The sequence below is a fragment of the Watersipora subatra genome, chromosome 4 (assembly GCF_963576615.1).
Source record: "Watersipora subatra chromosome 4, tzWatSuba1.1, whole genome shotgun sequence".
NCBI classification, from domain to species: Eukaryota; Metazoa; Bryozoa; class Gymnolaemata; order Cheilostomatida; family Watersiporidae; genus Watersipora; species Watersipora subatra.
Window position 1 is genome coordinate 22136017 of NC_088711.1, and position 19841 is coordinate 22155857.

Here is a 19841-nt window from a genome sequence, read left to right on the forward strand (position 1 = left end):
ACAGAGAGTCCTAACTCACTGATAATGGTACATTACAGTAGCTACGCAGAGAGTCCTAATTCACTTATAACGGGACACTACTGTACAGTAGCTGCACAGGGAGTTTAACTCACTGATAATAGTACTTTTGATAAACTTCACTGATAATGAGACTTAAAATATTCTAAAGATGACCATAAGCTGTGTTTTGGAGACAACTTGCAACAGTTGTCATGATTGTGCATGGTCGGCGTAAGAAGAATAACCACTTGCAACAGTTGTCATGATCATGCGTGGTGGGCGTAAGAAGAGTAACCACTTGCAACAGTTGTCATGATCGCGCATGGTGGGCGTAAGAAGAATAACCACTTGCAACAGTTGTCATGATCGCGCATAGTGGGCGTAAGAAGAATAACCACTTGCGACAGTTGTCATGATCATTCATATTGGACAAAAAAAGAAAAACTACTTGAAACGGTTGTCATCATCGTGGAAGGCAGACATGAAAAGAATAACATGAAATGTTATTCTTCTATTAATATTTCATGTTATTCTTCTGTTACAAGAAATAACATGATATGTTATTTTTTATGTTATTCTTCTTTAATAAGAAGTTCTCTTTTGAGGATTTTAACAGCAACATCTGTTATGACAAATCATAACCATAGTTACACAAAAATAGGTTTGAAGTCTCTACAGGGAATTATATTTCTGGTTACACATTACACTAAGTTGTTGGTTTATATACCAGTATATATAAAAAATTTATGTAACTATGGTTATTAGTTGTCATAACAAATGTTGCTGTTAAAATCCTCAAAAGAAAACTGTCCCCGGAAATAGATTTACCAGTGAGATGGAATGTGACAATTTGTTTCCATCTTTCAGCAATTTCTGCAAAGATACAGCCAACACTTGGATTTGCAGTACTATTAGGGGTAAAACTGCAGACACAAAGAGGAAAGTAATAAATGAAATAAACAAGAAATAAACCTCACCAACTTCCAATCATAACCGCTAAACCATGACTAGCAAGGCCACTATGGCCAGGTAACGTCACTTCTCCTATTACGGAGCTGTTGCTAGCATCATACTCAAGGGCTTCAGTAATCTCCATCTCATCCAACACAAGACAACACTGTTGATCCCTCTCATCCATACTTGCAGCCCAAATCAAAGAAGCTTGTAAATGCAGTATAATACGCAAAGACATAAGAATACAGAAAGAGCAATTAGCAAAACAAATCTGAGAAACATAAAATCAGAAATAAACACCCTTTGTAATTAGACACCAGATAATTCTTTTTTACACAAGCTCACCTCTTCCTTCATGTATTGAAAAACAGTCGTAAGAACTCCTGGCTCAAAGCAGATAGTTTGAAGTCGTCTTTGCAGTGTCCTAACAGACAGAAGAGGCACTCCTGAATCCTGCAGATGATTGTAACCTGTGGACCCACAAGCAAATCGCAACTTCAGCCCTTTCTTTATTGTATCAAGTTGCCATTGCAATCCTATAGTGGAATGTCTCTGAAGAGCAACAAGTTGATCCCTATTAAACAACTTTTTGAGAGCCATTTATGAGTTTGGAGTTTTTCTAAGGTAGCCCTATATTTTTGTTGGACCTGCAAAAAATAAACAAGAAGCTACATTGTTGAAAATGCTCGTGACCCTATTGAGAAACCGACTACTGACCCTAATGAGAAACCGACTATGCAGGTTGGTACTAAAATAAACACAAAGTTATGTAGTGAGTTTCAATGTATAAGTTTATTGTGCATCTGGTCAGGTCAGCTATCATCTCTAGACTGGTTGGCAAGGTATATAGCAAAACAACGTCAGGACAACATAGTAATAAAAACAAACAGCTGCTGAGTGTGGTAAGATGATTCACACATAATGGCTAACCATTGACCTAACTGCATACATGTATTTCATTGAGCTAACTATGTTATGACAACTAGCAACATTATAGACCTGCATGTTATCAAATTAAAATCCATCACAATTCTCAACAAGCATATACACAGCATATACATGTTAGAGTTTCAGAGAACTTAAATTTCCTCAAAATTACTTGCATAAAACTGTTCTATACCAATATGGGTCTGAATTGTTCTTACCTCAACGCATAATAGTGTAAATAATGTTATATTTTGAAAAATAATCTATATCAAATCATAGTTTTCGATTATTTTCTCTAATAACATACTTTCTTAAGCTTCATCCGTAACATTCGTTCCATGTTCTCAATTTCGGTTGTAATCAAAGTTGTAGGCTAACTTGTTGCTAGTTCTGATTCTAAAACATTTGATGAATCAATTTCTAAAAATCAAAATATGCCATATTAAAATAAAGATAGTTGTACTCACTTTTAAAATTTAAGCATCAGCAAATGGGGAGCACTGTTACTCTCTGAACAGCACATAAACATGCAAATCAATATGAACAGAAGGTGAGAAACGTTGACCTGTGGGAATTGAAAATGTGCAGCAAGCAAGTTATTATCATTAGCAATGAGGGATTGAATTCATTAGTAAATATGTGTATGTTAGACAGATATTTAAATCATACATATCACTTATACCTCAGCACCTAAGTTCTACTGCTCACAACAACTAATGAGATAATTGCTATACGGCGCTAATAGGAAAAATATTATAGAAGTGAGTGTCAGCTAGAAAAGTTAGAGTGTGTAAGAAAGCTACATGTATAAAGACTACAATTGTTAATCACACAGAATTTTTGTTCCTATACCTATTTGTAGTTACCTAGTAAAGGATACATGTAAATTAATAACTGAAACTGATTGTAGTATAAAATTACTTTTTCAAAAATTTGTTGCACAGTTTGATATATCATAAGCAATAAATGAGAAACCTACATTGTATATAGAAATTAATAACAAAAATTTCCTCATCCATATTTTGGCGTGTGCTGGGGGATGCAGAAGAGCTGCAGCTTGTGATTATAGTATTTTTATAGCAGTTTTTCTTTCAGAGACAGGTGGTGGCCTGTGAGCAGACAGAGTAGGAATGGCATCACTTGTCAGTCGACGTTTTCCCGTTTTAGTAAGCGTAAAACACTTTTCTTCAAAATGTCTCTATAACTAAACAAGGAAGAGGAAAGGTAAGTAAGGAAAACAGTAATATGAATATTGCTACTACTATCAGGCCTACTAACAGGGCTACTACTATTACTATTCAACCTATTCTTGCACGGCTATGCAACTTTTTCCAATAATTTTAACCAGTTATCCATTAACGAATGCAAGGTACTATATGCTATTTTTATCAACTTCAATAATAGCACAAATGAAAAGCAATACAACAGATGAGAAAACTTTTGTAATAATAATAAAACATGATAAAAAACAATAGTGGTACTATACAAACAACTAAACTTATGAATAGCCTTTATTAACATTATAATTGTAAAATGTATTCTAACAACATGACTAGCAGCAATAATTACAATGACAATAAGAATATCAATATGGTTTAAAAACTGATATACATATACGTATAACACGATAATTTTGAATTATACTTTGACTAACCTCACAAAGTTTAGAAGAAGCAGTTGGTGGCAGAAGTTTTGGATTTCTTTTGCTACTTCCAGAATCTAACCTGTAAATTTCACATTGACACTGTCTAAATAAATATAATAATAAAAATAATAAAAAATGACTCCGAATATAATTCTACAAGTATTCTTAGCCTTTGTACTGGTCAGCTTAACATCAAATCAATAGTAATATCTAAATCTATACATATGCAAACACTAAAAACAATGTGAATTTTACCTGCCCACTTTAACCATCCATGCATTCCTTTTTTCAGGATCTTTTGGGAACTGAAACACTTGTAGGCCTAACTCTGATCTGCCTGAGTATTCCACAGCCCAGCAATTAACTATGATAATGAAGATGCTGTTTAAATTACTATTAAATTTAAAATTATAAAAATAAAGTGGAAAAGTGTTGACGCAAAGATTGAAATAATTCTCATGCTGTGAGATAAACAGAAGTTTGCTTTTAGCCTGGTGAAAACTTAACCACAGATAAGATGCTCGTGACATACATGAAAAAAATCAAAAAATCCTGACGATCTTTGTGGTATAAGAAAAAGCTACAAAAATGGTAATTTCGACTGTGTATAAGTCGTATTTCTGATTCGATACCTTAATTTGCAACAGAACTTTATGTAACCAAGCTAGTTTATTTAGTACTCTCGAAAATGGCGTAACTCCAGTTGGCGTAACTCTCCCTATACGACACTGGTTTAACCTAGGCGATAGATCTCCAGAATAATACAAATGTAGAATGAACAATTAGACATTTTAGCTTCTACATGTACATTACCTGTAGTCAGACACAAGTATCAGCAGTTAATAACTAAAAAGCCTTTTCATATTCTGAGAGAGTTCTTGAGCCGGTTGATAAAAATGCTGTCGCAATATTCATGACGGAAGATCTGGATAAATTTGCATACTACGCATTCTTGAAGTTTTTTATTGGTTATTGATAATTGGTTTGTAACTAACAAAAAATGAAATTATTGACGACTTTTTGCTATTACGAAAGGTTTTGAGCAAATTTTTTACACATTTTCTAAACTTGAATGTTGAAGAACTTGGAGTAGCCAGCATTGTACTGCATTGCTGGCAAAAAAAGGTAAAAGTAGAGCAACCTACAGTAGCTTCATGTTATTATCTAGGATAAATTTGTAAACTATTATGTGAAGTTATTGTATTGCATCACAATCAGTAAAATTTCGGTATGTCCTGTTGATCATTGGTCTCATCACATTCCTTGCTTGTATGTTCTGTACAATCAGAGAGATGGATTCTGTTGAGCGCAGGACTAATGACCAATCAAAACCTGAGTTTACTTATAATCATAAGTGACAGCTGGTAATCCACAGTTACACGCTCGCTCGTTAATCCTCACACAGCACAGACTAGTTTGCTGATAGCAGAGCCAGCGGTAGGGTTGGTCCTTGCACAATGGCTTCTACAGAACAACAAGAGAGCAAGTCTGAAAACACTCTTTGCAGCCCTGAGGCTTGGGGAGCACTGTGGAAACAGAACATTACGCCCTGGCATGAAGCGGGTGGCAACAGACTTCTGTGGAAACATTTTGGTAAGATTATGAGTGAGAACTTCAGCGAACGTAAACCAGAAGATTTGAAAGTATTTGTTCCATTGTGTGGTAAAGCCAAGGACATGTACCTCTTCTATCAGATGGGGTTTACAGTTGTTGGAGTAGAGTTTTCCCCAGAGGCCATCAGCGAGTTCTTCAAGGATAATGGAATAGCCACATCAGCGGCAGATGGAACATCATTTACTATGAGTTCTGATGGAAAACTCATCATAGGGCAAGGTGATATATATTCTTTTACGAGTGACAAGCTTCCGTTCCCTAAATATGATATAATTTGGGATCGCGGCTCATTTGAGGCTATAAATAAGGAGGACAGAGAGAAATACGTGCAACAGATGGTGGATCTCTTTGCACCAGATGGAACGTACCTCATTTACACAAACGATTATAATGACTCAGAGTATTCTGGACCACCCATGCGATTTAACATGGCCGACATGCAGAGCTATTTTGGAGCACAAATGTCGGTAGAGCCACGTGAGACTGAGGACCTACTAGCCCCTGAGTCACCTGAAAAAAAAATGTGGAACAACTTTGGGCTAACAAGAATGACTGGTAATATGTACATGATGAAGATAAAATAAACAGCTCTATTACTAGACAGTTTTACATACCACAGGTATAATAACATACCATACCAATATCATACCATAGGTATAATCACTCGTTTGTTATTTCATAGCTTGTATGTCTGTCATAGTTAGGGCAGCAATTACCATTATGATGCCGTGATCACCATTTTTAATACTCATACATGGATATAAAAGCTATAAAATACAGGCAATATCAAATCATAAAATAACTTACTTTTTATTATACTGTACCAACAACCACAATCAGTCACTTAGAGTAACAATAACATAGAGACAGCTATGTGGCCTAGTATGGTGGCGTACTACTTGTCACATGAAGTAGATGGAAGCGTTTTGCTTGGTTAAATTATTCTGTATCACCAGACCAAATGGCAATTTAATAATATCAGACATCCTTACTATGGATATAGTTGCATCGTATTTGCCAAATAAAAATGAATGAAAACGCATCTCAAATTTGTATTATTATTATTATTTATAACAATGTTTGGCTATTTAACTTTTCTTACATTTTACAGTCTACCAAAACAAAAGATTATGCAAACGGTTTAAATACTATCAGCAATAGAGTGCGTCTGGCAAATTACCATTCATATTGAATTCACCAATATACCTGGACGAGTCTCTCTGTTATTGAAGGCTTTTTCTGTTGTAAAAGCTACCCTCACCATTTACACAAACTAAGCTTCAGTTTTAATAGCAAATAAAAAACATTAGTTCCAAAAACTGAATTAGTTTGATCACTTCTGCCTAAGCAAGTTTTGTACAGAACCTGCTGTACTTGCGGTAAGACTAAGCAATCATAAGATGTTGCCTTTTCTTTTCCCCTCTTCTCTCCTTTCTCCCCCGTATATGTAGACCCCATTCTGATAACGAGTTTGAACAGAACTCAGCATACCGTATACCAGGTTTAACAGAAAGCGATCAGTGTATTCTTTGGAGTTCCTACTAGCAGTGTTTACATAGAGATCAGCTAGCACAGAAGTATATAAACAACCAGTTATTTATCTGGTTCTACTAACCTTAGACTATTAACTATGGTTGATCTTGTATCCCAAAAACTGGACTAATCTATATATATACTCAAAGTACATACATCAAAGTATGTGTGCATGTGTGTCCCCCCCAGCTACAGCTATTATTAGAATAGCTGTAGCTGGACAACGCTGACGCAATGTCATGGCATACCCTCAGTAGAAGCCTAGCGCTTATTAACTAGCTTACTGGAATTTCTCTTAGCCAATGTGCCAGGCTAGTAGCAAGTGACGGACAACTCTCATTACTTCTCATTGTTTGTAAGTTGATTTTTAATACTATTTTCCATTGGCAGTGTGCCAGGCTAATAGCAAGTGGTAGGCAACTCTCATCACTTCTCATTGTTTATAAGCTGATTTTTAATACCATTTTCCACTGGCATTTTGCTAGGCTAATAGCAAGTGGTAGGCAACTCTCATCCCTTCTCATTGTTTATAAGCTGATTTTTAATACCCGGGCAACGCCGGGAGGCACAGCTAGTCTTTATTATAATAAGAGCCGGGCCCGTCCATCTTTCTGAAGCCATGGTTGGAGATTGAGAAAAAGGATAACACTACACAGGATTTGAACTCACAACTTTCAGCACATCAGACCAACATTTCAACAACTAGACCAATTGAACACCCAGTGACTGTCATTCCTTAATCATTGAACACGCGGTACACGTGTAGTTATTACACCTGATGATTTTTCACAGCACATCGGACTGCCAGGGCGCTAACCATTTTCTGGCAATCCAACAAATGATCACAGCATCTTTGAAACTGCGGTAGTTGACTCACCACAAAAAACATTAATTGCTAGAGTGTTAGTTATTCTACTGTATAATTGTACTGAGTTTGAGTGAGATGTAAGGATCATTGTATGTCTGGTGGATAGATAACGCTCACACAACCAGAGTTTCCTTTAGTAACTGCTATGACAGAAGTAAATGACAATGACAGATTTGGTTGCTTGCGTTTTTATATCCACAGTACCGAATACAGATTAATGACCATAGGCTGCTACAGATTAATGACCAGAGGCTGCTACAGATCACTAACCAGTCTATAAGATAAAAAAATATATTCCAGGGGTGAGTGGCGAACCCCATTAGTCAAGTTTATGGTAAATATATTTTCTAAATGATCTTTTAAGACCCTTAAACACTATTAGAATGTAATATTGAACTAAAATACTATTTGCATACTATTTGAAAATATAACACTATTTAACTTGACTACCAAATAGCATCACGTTTTATTCAAAATAAAGCTACATCACAATTGATTAGATTTGTCTTTCTCTTTTAGCAGGCTTACAATATACCTTTTTATAGATACGATGTCTGAGTAACCAGAAGCATGTCTGAGTAACCTCATACAGAAACATTTCAATGTGAAGCTATCTGTTGCCTGATTGTTTATGTTCTTATTTTGAAACTCTATTGGTATCAAATTTCATTTCTCACCAAATATTTATAAACAATAACCAAAATCTTACATGAGGGAACAACTTCCAAAGCTCACATTGACCCTCCTCTGATAGGCATATATTTTCTATTCTACATTCTTCGGCAGCGAGGACTTAGCAGCAACTGCCTCAAGAAGTGTACCTACAGGTGTACATTATATCTACTTACATGTACTAATAGGAAAGTGTTGAAGGAGAAGAACTTGTTTGGCATACACTATAATTATTACTTACACTGTAGCTTTGACTTACCATAAAACCACTATTTGTATTTGAACGTCATAGCGCTCTATTTTTCAACTCTTCACCTGTAGTTGCATTTTATTAGAGTTGTTGTTCAAATAGAGTTTGGGAATTTGGGAAACTAAATTTAACCCCTTTATGGGCAAAGGGAATGTTGCTTGTATTTTGCACTCTCCTTTGATTAGAGCAACATTAATTTTTTCGAATGCGATAAATCTGCTATAACTTACCTCTAACTCATCGTAGATCTCTAAATCGATATGTATTGAAAAGCTAAGAACTATTTCTATCAGCTGATAGAAATAGTTATTGCTTGCAATCAATCTACAATGATCTTATAGCCTACGTTGCAATTTGCTTGAACTTTCAAGTTTTTATTTCGCTCTAAATTTGAAAGCATATTTTCATTTTATAACCATATTTAACAATGTTGTATTAAAGCTCATTGCACACAATACTCTTGCTGCAGTTTGCAGCTAAAACTGGCTTTTTATGCACAATAAAAGAGGAGTTATGAGTGTCGATCCATCGAAAGCCAAATTTATATAACTACAATGATGCTATCAAATAATATGTTACAAACTTGCAAATTAATATGTTATATAATAATAATCTATCACATGCTACAAATATATAGTCAAAAACAAGTGACATAAACAAACCATAGCTTTAATACATGCAAAAAAAATTAACATTTTTGAAACAAAAAGTTTGTATCGTTTGCTTGGCAGGTTACATTCTGATTGTTGCTTTAATAAGGAACCATTTCATTTTTCTCAGCATTTCATCATCTTCTAGCTGTTCACTACTCTCCACAGTGTCTTCTAACTTTAACACTTCTGCACAGCTGAACTAGTCGATACTAGCGTCAAAACAATTTTTTTGGCAGAACAGAACTTTTATGCGTTGCTATTTGAACAACTTTTTGCAAAAATATCGATAAACTTTTAGCTGCATGCGCACGAGGCACGAGTAATATATATATATATATATATATATATATATATATATATATATATATATATATATATATATATATATTGTATATATATATATACAATATATATATATATATATATATATATATATATATATATAGTACTTTATTGGCAATAATTTCATTTCACAAGTAGAAACGTTTTTCAAATTAGGCCATACAACAATAGTAAAACAAAAAAAAAGGGAAAAAAGCAACAGTTAGCCATTAAAATTGAATAAATAGTCTGACAAATAGTGTTTAAAATGCCTTTCTCTGCTAAGAGAACGGATATTTGATGGAAGATTGTTAAAGCAGCTGGCAATGACATTTTCAAAATGGTTGTTAGTGATTGTATGCAATTTGTTCATATCACGTAAGTTGAAATGAGTTAAGAACTTGTAATTGTCATGTAAAAAACGAGGACACAAACCATGAAAAATCTTGAAACATTGAATTGAAGTAAAATAAATATTTAGCATAGGCAGAGTAAGAAGATGCAAAGATTTGGAAAGATCATTTGTTGGAATAATATATGCAGGCATATGATGTAAATTTGCAATGAGTCGAAATGCTCTTTTTTGCAACAAAAATAAATCCTTAGTGACATATCTTGGAGCTAGATTATAATAAATGTGGATACCATAAATAATATGGCAAAATATAAACTGATAATAAAATGCATTAGCAGATTTTGAGTTCATGTATGGCCTGCAAAACTGGAGCAGGGTCAATGACTTCGTGACCTTACTACAAACAGTGTCGACATGATTATTCCAAGAGAGTCGATAGTACAAGTAATAGTCTAAAAATAATAGTACAGATTTCATCGTAGTTGTAAACCATTTTTCACATACTCCGAAGTATCGAGACCGAGTTAAACAAAGAACTATTATTAGCCTGATACAGTTATTAGTTATTTCTATGGTGTTACTATCAAAATTTAAAAAAAATACCATAAGCTTTGGAGTTAGAAAACGGACTTCGATACGAAAAGCAACCACAAAAGAATTAACCAAGCCATTATTAGCACATTTTGTGGACCCTTTTCTACTAATCACTTTCTATTATGGGTTCCTGAAGATCAAATAAAGTCAAATAGAGTTAGAATTCAATTAAAGGGTGACGCTCTCTTTTTCAACCTTTCTCCTATTGTATTGGGAGGAATTTTTAGTAGGTCAAACATGGACTATGTTTATTTGTTTACTGTAATCTATTACGAAGCGTACGATCGTCACTACATTAATCGCAACTAATATCTACAATTGACGGAGTTCTCATCACCTAGCAACACTATTGAGTTGGAGGCTAGGGAGCATTCTCATTGGATAAGGACTTCATTGCGTGCAGAACTCAAGCAGACTTGTGAAGCAACGCTATGCTAAAGCATGAAGAAAAGCGCGACGTACACAGATTGTTCAGTTTTAAAGTACCAAGCCTAAGTCAGTAGCTGTTGGTCAGTTTTCTTAATTAGATCAAACTCTAAAAGGACCAGTAATTTTTGTAAGTAGAAACTAACTTACTTATTTTATCTAGCTTTGAAATTTATTATAATTATAAATGTTCTGTCAATTTACATGTATATTCTACTAATATGATTGACAGCACGATGTGTTAAGATTAATAAAGAACCAGAACATATATCTTACCATCCATTGATTTTACTGGATACGTAGAGAGCTTCCAATACAGTGAAAAATTACTGGTCCTTTTAGAGTTTGATCTAATTAAGAAAACTGACCAACAGCTACTGACTTAGGCTTGATACTTTAAAACTGAACAATCTGTGTACGTTGCGCTTTTCTTCATGCTTTAGCATAGCGTTGCTTCACAAGTCTGCTTGAGTTCTGCACGCAATGAAGTCCTTATCCAATGAGAATGCTCACTAGCCTCCAACTCAATAGTGTTGCTAGGTGATGAGAACTCCGTCAATAGTAGATATTAGTTGCGATTAATGTAGTGACGATCGTACGCTTCGTAATAGATTACAGTAAACAAATAAACATAGTCCATGTTTGACCTACTAAAAATTCCTCCCAATACACCTATAGTGACACTCAAATAGAGGTGGCGTTCAAATGAAGGTGGCATTTAATTAGAGGTTTTATGGTATATACTAATGAACATCTCACAAAGACTCGATTTATCTCTTAAAATTATCTGTGAGCTTTTTAAATGCTGCCTTAGCAGAGATACTGATATGTCAGTCAACTGCTTCAAGTGAGGCTGGGTAGAATTGTGTGTATGAAAGGTAAATTGTGTATAACCATGGCAACTAAAATGAATTTTGTTGCAAGTTCAGCTCTCCAGGAGAGCCAGTCATTTCTTGTAGGATCAGCTAAAGTTCATTTAGTGAGCTGTAATGGGTTGTGGTGCAATAAGAGTGTTGGTAAGAACAGTTAGCCATAAGATGGCTCATGCCATAGATGCGTTAATTCCTGACCACAGAGGCCAGGAAGTTAGGGAGTCAGAGCACATAACTCTATGCTTGGACAATAAACTGGAGAATAAGATTTGATGAACACAGCTATCCTTGTCATGGCAGTTAAATTTGGTCATTAGTACAAAGAAATGCAAGTCAGCACATACGCAGCACAAATTATCCAATAGTTAAAGAAAGCTACAGGTGCCGTTTTTATCCAAAAATTAGACTAACCTTAAAAATAAACATTCCACACATAAATAATTCTTTAAAAAATAATGATCTACAGAAAGAAAAATGCACGCTGAGAGTTTAGAACAAGGTATGCCTGCTATTTGGAGCTTTTGACCTCTCCTACTCTCAAGCAGCATTTAAAGCTTACTAATTGACTTGTTAACTCTCCGGCCTAATAAAGTGATTTGATAACTTGGCAGGAGGTCAGGTCATTAACAGAAGGAAATGTCAAGGTGGTTATACAGGTCTCTATTCTTGATTGTATCAAATTAACAAAGTGATGGAAATTGATTTCTCATGTGGGGTATCTCTCATCCTAATTACATAACAGACACAAACATGTCCCTACTATTAATTAGACTATTATTAAAGTAGATAGCATTAACAAGGCAGAAACATTGTCAATTTTTATAACTTGAAATGCTGTTTAAAATGGCATACTCTCAAACTAGTAAGTTGTGGCTATATTTGTAATTTTAATGTTCTAAAAGATTTTAATTTTCCTCAGTCTGGTATTTTCATTGTGTGTAAACATTTTATTGATAGAAACTTCTTTTTATCATTTTAACAGTGTAGAAGAGTTCCTAGAAGATACAATTGCCAACTATTAACCTACGTGTAGGGGTGCATTATTCCATCAAAGTAGAGTTTGAGACATGTATGCGCAGTTATTTGTTCGCATGGTTGCATTCCGTGCTTATATAAGTTATGCCACTTGCAGAGTTCAGAATATGGAACAATTCAAAGCCCTTGATTGACAAGTTACAATGCAGCGAGCTCGTATTGATGCGAACTATTAGCTTCCAGACGCTGCACACTAGTTCTTTGATCGCAGGGCTACTTACTGGCAGGCCTTTTACTCGCAATGGCTTCTACGGAACAACAGGGGACCAAGCCTAAATACAGCCTTCGCAGCCCTGAAGCATGGAGAGCGCTGTGGACAAAAAATGTCACCCCCTGGCATGAAGAGGGCGGGAATGAGCTGCTGTGGAAACATTTCGGTAAGATTATGAGTGAGAACTTCAGCGAACGTAAACCAGAAGATTTGAAAGTATTTGTTCCATTGTGTGGTAAAGCCAAGGACATGTACCTCTTCTATAAGATGGGGTTTACAGTTGTTGGAGTAGAGTTCTCCTCAGAGGCCATCAGCGAGTTCTTCAAGGATAATGAAATAGCCACATCAGAGGCAGATGGAACATCATTTACTACGAGTTCTGATGAAAAACTCATCATAGGGCAAGGTGATATTTATTCTTTTACGAGTGACAAGCTTCCATTCCCTAAATATGATATAATTTGGGATCGCGGCTCATTCGAGGCTATAAATAAGGAGGACAGAGAGAAATACGTGCAACAGATGGTGGATCTCTTTGCACCAGATGGAACGTACCTCATTTACACAAACGATTATAATGACTCAGAGTATTCTGGACCACCCATGCGGTTTAACATGGCTGACATGCAGAGCTATTTTGGAGCAATGTCGGTAGAGGCAGTTGAGACTGAGGACCTACTAGCTCCCGACTCCTCTAAAAATGAAATGTGGATCAAAGCCGGGCTAACAAGAATGACTGGTACCATGTACATTATGAAAACAAAATGACAGCTCGGTTACTAAACAGTCAGAAATTTAAAATTTCTCATAACATTGCTACGTGCATGTCAGCTGAAATAATTGGTGCTTACAACCAACAATGTACAGTTATCATTACGGTACCATTATCATTGCTTCTGGTGCTTAGTCAAACATATAGATAGACCTATGCCTCAGCCAGTTGTAATGATACTATCTCATTACTACACAACCACACCTGCTTTTAACAAAAAGTTGTTGTGAACAACTCTGTGACCTAGTTTTATAACCTGCTATGTGACCTAGTATTGGTACCTACTATGTGACCAAATATGTCAAACCACTATTGTGACCTACAGTATTATTACTGCTGTGATACCAGTACATATATGCTAATACAAAGTGATGAGTAGACCAACTAGTGCTGGTGTTTGTAAGAGCAGCTGTTTACTCACTGCTATTCATCATCAGCCTAGGATAGCCCTCAGACTGAAGGCTTGTTGATATCAATTGGCTACTTGCTAGGTCTTAGCAAATTGAAGCATACATTTGTAAACAAGTTTGAGAATCTATAGGCAGGCTGTGCTATGTATGGCACATGCTCTCCAGGATCGACTTGATAATAAGTTGTCTAATAAGTCATGGTATATCAAGGTAGTGTCATGCCACTACATAAGAACTAGCTGTTATAACCTGAATGTTTATGCACTAACTTGCTACAAACTAACTCTGAATGAAATAACTTTTTTGTCAATCCAGGTTTATTTCCTAAGCATTTTAGGAGAGCCTACTTAGTTTGCAGCTTTCATAATTCATTCGTTCGTAGAAACCAAATCCATTCATTTAGCGTTGTTGCATAAACTTTCATGATAGCTATGTACTAGCTAAGAAAGGTTCTCACAGGCTGTTCATTAACACATTAGAGCGATTTTGTAATGAAACCTTGCGCACAGGAGTTCTATTCAGTGAGCATAAACCGTCAACCAAATCATTGGTCTTTAGAAATACTAGCATATTCAAACTGAACCCATGTATGCTGCAAATTATTCCTTAGCTAATCTATGTTGTAGATTAGCTAAGGAATAAAGTGATCGCTTTGATTGTAAAAAATTGTAGCGTTTTCAGTGAAAAGAAACAGCCACAATTTTTTGTCCAAGGTTATCGTAAAATTTCTGTGATATTCAGCTGTTACAGATGCAACATCAATTATATATCTCATCTAAGGTGGCAGAACAGTAGTAGTGCGTGACAGAATTGTTTCTTTGAATGTTGTACAGATGCATGACTCCATGTTTATTTATGGCGATCATCTTTATTTTCATCATCTATATTTTCTTTTTAATGTTATGTCTAAACCCAATGTTACAAATATAATTGTATTGTACCAGAAACTGAGCAGTACAGCTATACAAAAGGATTGTACCAGAAACTGAGCAGTACAGCTATACAAAAAGTATATGCAAAGCATGATTGTTAGCAAAGTCAGCAGTGAATAGCAAATAAAATCCTTGTAAAAAAGGTTCCATTGAATTGCATGGAAAACTTAGCCTGAGCACAACTATATTAGCTAAAACATAGAAAGAAAGAATTCAAAGTAACTCTACATGGATCTAAGGCTATTTCAAGAGTCCTTCAGCTGAGCTTCTTCAAATAACTTCAACTCCTCATCTGTAAACTGTGGAACATCTTGTACTGACTGAAATGACGAGTGGAAAATCCTCAGTAAACATGTTTAACAGGCCATAGACATGACATTAAAATCTATAAAACCATCCATTTAAATAATAAGTCCTAGTCGACCATGATTATGATAATGCTATGATATACAGCCGAGCTATTATCACCACATTTCAGGCTACATGAAGCAGTAGTCAGTCCTTTGCAACTTAATAATTAAACCCGCATGTTTGAACCAAAGCTTGAAAAAAAATCAACAGTTGTCATCAATCATGTGATGTGTGATAATATAACATACTATTGTTTACAAAATGCCAGAGTCTCTAAATTCTTCAACCATTCACTGTCTAATATTGGAATAACAATTTCATCTACTAATGAATGAGTCATAAGTTAATAACAACAACGGTGCATAACAATGGAGGTTAACAAGCACGAGATTTGACCTTGAACTACAAACTTTACCCACACATCACATACTCCTTACTCTTTAAAAGCCCACAATATCATTGAAAAGGAAAAGTTATTAAAAATTATGAAAGGAGATATGAACGGAGGTGGTCCCATAAGCATATCTGCCTCTGCAATGATTTAGCTTTATTCAATAGCATAACTGAAGGAATCCGCAAATTAGTCTTATGTGATCAGTGTATATACAATGTCAGCATGCTGCCACTTTATTGGTCAACTGCCAAAAACGATGACAGACAGGGTTATGCATCTGTAATCAAATACTGGTAGAGACTATAGATGTGTTTCGTATGATCAACAAGATTTTTAATTCTACCAGAACGATAACTAGTTAGATTAGGATGTATAGCAACAGCTACCAGTCAAGAGATATAGCAACAGCTATCAGTCAAGAGATATAGCAACATCTACCAGTCAAGTACATGTAGTTTAATAACAGCTACAAGGCGAGAGGTATAGCAACAGCTATTGATTAAGAGCTATAGCAACAACTACCTATCAAGAGGTATATCAAGTGGTACGACAGCAAAGTTTCACCTCCATATGAATAACTCAAGATTCTAAAACTCTCTATGCTGCCCATATTTGATGAGTCCCAACGAATATGGTTGCAGATAGTCAGTAGGAATCTTAGAATGAACTGTTTTACCACGATGAATGCTCAATACGAAGTAGTTCTGACTATACCGTTTAACGTAAAGTGCCAAGTCAGGCAAGTTCTTAAATTTGATTTGAATGGTAATCTATCTCGCTGCACTTACAAAAGACAAAATGACATGCGTATAATGTTATATCTATTATATATAACTTTTGCAACAATATAGTTCATCATGATAGATCGCCAGATATGTCGACAAAACAGAGAGTAGGGTAGCTGCGCATAGTTCATTAATACAACGGCGATCAATTGATGCAGATGTTACAGCATCGGTCCACCAATCCGAATGTCATGAGTTGGAGTATCATTGAAAATTCTCTGTTATCCTAACCTTGACCTCTAGATACTGATAGACGGCGAACCGGTAGTACCGCTTTTTGTGCAATAATGTGTTGTTTTGCTTTGTTGTAGACGTATAAAATATTTGTTATTAGTTTTACTTAGCAGAGTACACTTTGCAGTTTAAAAAATAAGCAAATCGTTGTAAATGGACGTCAATAATGTGTCCTCTCTATCAAGTTATTGTAGAATTACCACAATAATGGTCTATAAAACAAATGAGATTAATCATATAAAGGAGAAAAGTTGTCGATGCAAACTAATGCTGCAGTTACGGTACAGCCCAGAAATTAGAAAAGTTAAGTCAAGTTTTTCCTTTTTGTATGGCCAAAGGGGTGAATTTGAAAAAATCTTGGAACGGAGTAGACAATTTACATGTATTTTACTGTTCGTATAACATAAAATCGCGATAACGTAAACATTCCTGTAACGGAGAATTTACGATGTATGTAGGAGCGCGTACTGCGCGTGTATCATAGTACCTCCCAGCCTTTGTCTTGCATAAACTCATCATCTTTGGTTGACCTTATGAACTCTTGAAGGCTGACCATTCCATCTTGGTCAAGGTCAACTTCAGTAAAGACGTGCTCCCTCATCCTGTTCATATCCTCATCTCTAGCTACGCTATCAGCATCATCACCATAGATCTTCTCCAACTGCAGAGTGCCAAAAAATACATCTATCAATATGCAATGTGGAAATGATCTTCTGGGAAATACGAGCATGGTAGAACTGAAGCCATGTAAGCCATGGAACTGAAGCTACAAATTATTATAACTCGGCTGTAGAATGGAAAGATAGATATTCACTTTATATTCACCTGCCAATGTGGTTTGAAGAAAATTAGATTATGAGACAAAAAGAAAATAGCAAAGTTAATTATGTGAACAGCTCAGGGATACCTATATTGTTCGTAGCAAAAAGAAACACGTAGCCACAATTTTTATGCCTCTGGTTATGCCAAAATTTATGTAGTATTCCGCTATTACAAGTGCCCCATTAATTAGTAAAACCCCAAGCTAATGCTGTCTTGGTGTTCTCCTAATGTTAAAATAACAATTCCAACAGCACTTAGTATCATTTGGTGTTATCTGTTTGAAGCTGAAACCAAAGAACTAACCTAAAAACCATCACATCTTTATCCCTTCCATGAATAAACCATATATTAGCCATGCATACCCCAGTTTGCCTACCTCAAACATGAACATAGCCTCAATCTCTGAAGGACTGAGCAGACTATCACCATCCACATCTAAAATAAAGAGCTAGACGCGTTCCAAGGCTATATTGAAGCAACCCTAGCAACCACAATCTTAACAGACGCAGACAAATTGCAGTAGGCAGAGACAGAAAGCTATACTTGATGTAGTGATGTATCACCTCGCAGCATGAAGAAGGTTTTGGGATTAAAAGCCACGCCTCCCATTGAATCATACTTTTTCCACACTTCCTTCAACTGTTTTAGGTTTCCCTACAAAAAGACAAAGTCATTACTGTTGAAGAACATGATCGGCTGACGTTATACAAGAAGAATATGGATCATTACTGACCAACCATACGGAAGAGCACTCACAGGCAACTATAAATCAACTCAAAAATTGAACTATTACAACTGATGATCATTCTATAAAATAGTTGATTATATTCAGATATTGCAATTTTTAAAGTTTTCTGTCTAAGTTTTTGGGTGTGCTAAATTTTCAAAATGGCTGCCTCACCAACACGATTCACACACCGTTTCATTTCTAGTGGATAGACATACTAACAGATATGCCTTTACTTACACATAGTTGTAATCAAATTTTTTGTTTGTTAGAATAATCATTTCAAAACACATACTCGTATGTATCAAACAACTGTCTAGCATGTTTGGAAATATAATGAGGCATCCAAAGACACTGAACTAGGATACAGCACCGAACATCTTATATATTATTGGACAACATACTGGATGGTTAAGTCGTTCATGTTTTTTAGCTTTCTCCAAATGTTCTTCGAGCTTCTTCTTTTGTTCTTCCTCTGGCAGATCTCTGAATCGAGACTTGAAGTTGTAGGCTTCCCTGAGTGCGTGCTGTTTAAATTGCTCCCTTCGCTTCATCCCTATATTTGCTATTGATTTTGTCGCCTGGAAACAAAAGTGAACACAGATAGGGGAAAGGCTGTGACAAATAAACTTTTATTTCTGTGATTCTAATCTGTTGTGAAGTTAAAAAGTCCGTGAAGGTTTCATGATAAGCCGCAGTCCATGAAACAGATTGGATTAATCTTTCAAAAGATCGATATTCCAAAAATGTTAAGTCAGGATAAGTCTTGGCTGGTCAATGCCGCTTGACAAGATCAATCTTTGTTAATCAAATCCATGGCATCATGTTTGTGCATTAATGAACGTCGAAAGTAAAATCTGTAGCGATCACGCAAGTGGTATGTCAAGGTCTGCAGCATGAATTGTAGTGAAACACATTTATTTTTTTCATTCATTATTTTGGTTTTATCATTTATCGACATCTTTCATTACTAAAAATAATTTTATCTTTTCATACTGTCAACTGACAAATGGCAAGTTATCAGCAAAGTTTATTGCTTTGGGGCTTTACAACTACTTGTTAGCACAACAGGGTCAATCTTTCAAGATCGACTTTCTTATATGAACAATATTTTCTCGACAGGATCAATTTTTTAAAATGGGTCCATGTAATTTATGTCGATCTTGGCTTGGGCGAGGTCGACCCAAGGCTACATTTTTACTAATGTTTGAATGTGTCGGCCTTTCCTTGATCCAAATTGTGTCGTGAACAATGGCTTAATGATTGGGACATTCAACATTTATATAATAAATAAATCTTGAAGCAAATAAAAACAATTTTGCGAAGTGTAAATAATGAAATTACTTTTATAGACTTGAACTTCACCTTCTCCATGAATTATTAGACTTTCTCGGTATAAATGTGGCCCAAAGTTGTCTGCTTACCCTAAATTTATGGAAAGACTAACTGTGTCATGATGAACACTCAACAATCACAATAATTAT

The 19841-nt window shown here is 35.5% G+C and overlaps 2 protein-coding genes across 3 annotated transcripts in view; one reads left to right on the forward strand and one right to left on the reverse strand.

Annotated features, from left to right (window-relative positions):
• The first annotated feature begins 4931 nt into the window (after positions 1 to 4931).
• Positions 4932 to 14086, forward strand: LOC137394049 (uncharacterized). Its single transcript, XM_068080767.1, has 2 exons — positions 4932 to 5718; positions 12931 to 14086. The coding sequence occupies exons 1-2, from the start codon at positions 4984 to 4986 to the stop codon at positions 13696 to 13698; spliced, it is 1503 nt and encodes a 500-aa protein (XP_067936868.1). The 5' UTR covers positions 4932 to 4983; the 3' UTR covers positions 13699 to 14086.
• Positions 14087 to 14236: 150 nt separating this feature from the next.
• LOC137393141 (nucleobindin-1-like) overlaps positions 14237 to 19841 on the reverse strand; it is a 54720-nt gene continuing 49115 nt past the window's right edge. For both annotated transcript variants that reach the window (XM_068079566.1, XM_068079565.1), the window contains exons 7-11: positions 18762 to 18938; positions 18194 to 18284; positions 18007 to 18065; positions 17296 to 17469; positions 14237 to 15364 (exon numbers count right to left, since the gene is read on the reverse strand). In XM_068079566.1, the coding sequence (XP_067935667.1) occupies positions 15290 to 15364; positions 17296 to 17469; positions 18007 to 18065; positions 18194 to 18284; positions 18762 to 18938 (576 nt within the window). In that variant the 3' untranslated portion in view covers positions 14237 to 15289. The remainder of the gene's footprint in view (positions 15365 to 17295; positions 17470 to 18006; positions 18066 to 18193; positions 18285 to 18761; positions 18939 to 19841) is intronic.

What these genes read in the sequence shown, in the direction of transcription:
- LOC137394049 (XM_068080767.1), top strand. Translation starts at nt 4,984, where the DNA reads ATGGCTTCTACAGAACAACAAGAGAGCAAGTCTGAAAACACTCTTTGC. An exon ending in ATATGTACATGATGAAGATA is followed by an intron (nt 5,719 to 12,930) that starts AAATAAACAGCT and finishes CTTTGATCGCAG; the next exon opens with GGCTACTTACTGGCAGGCCT.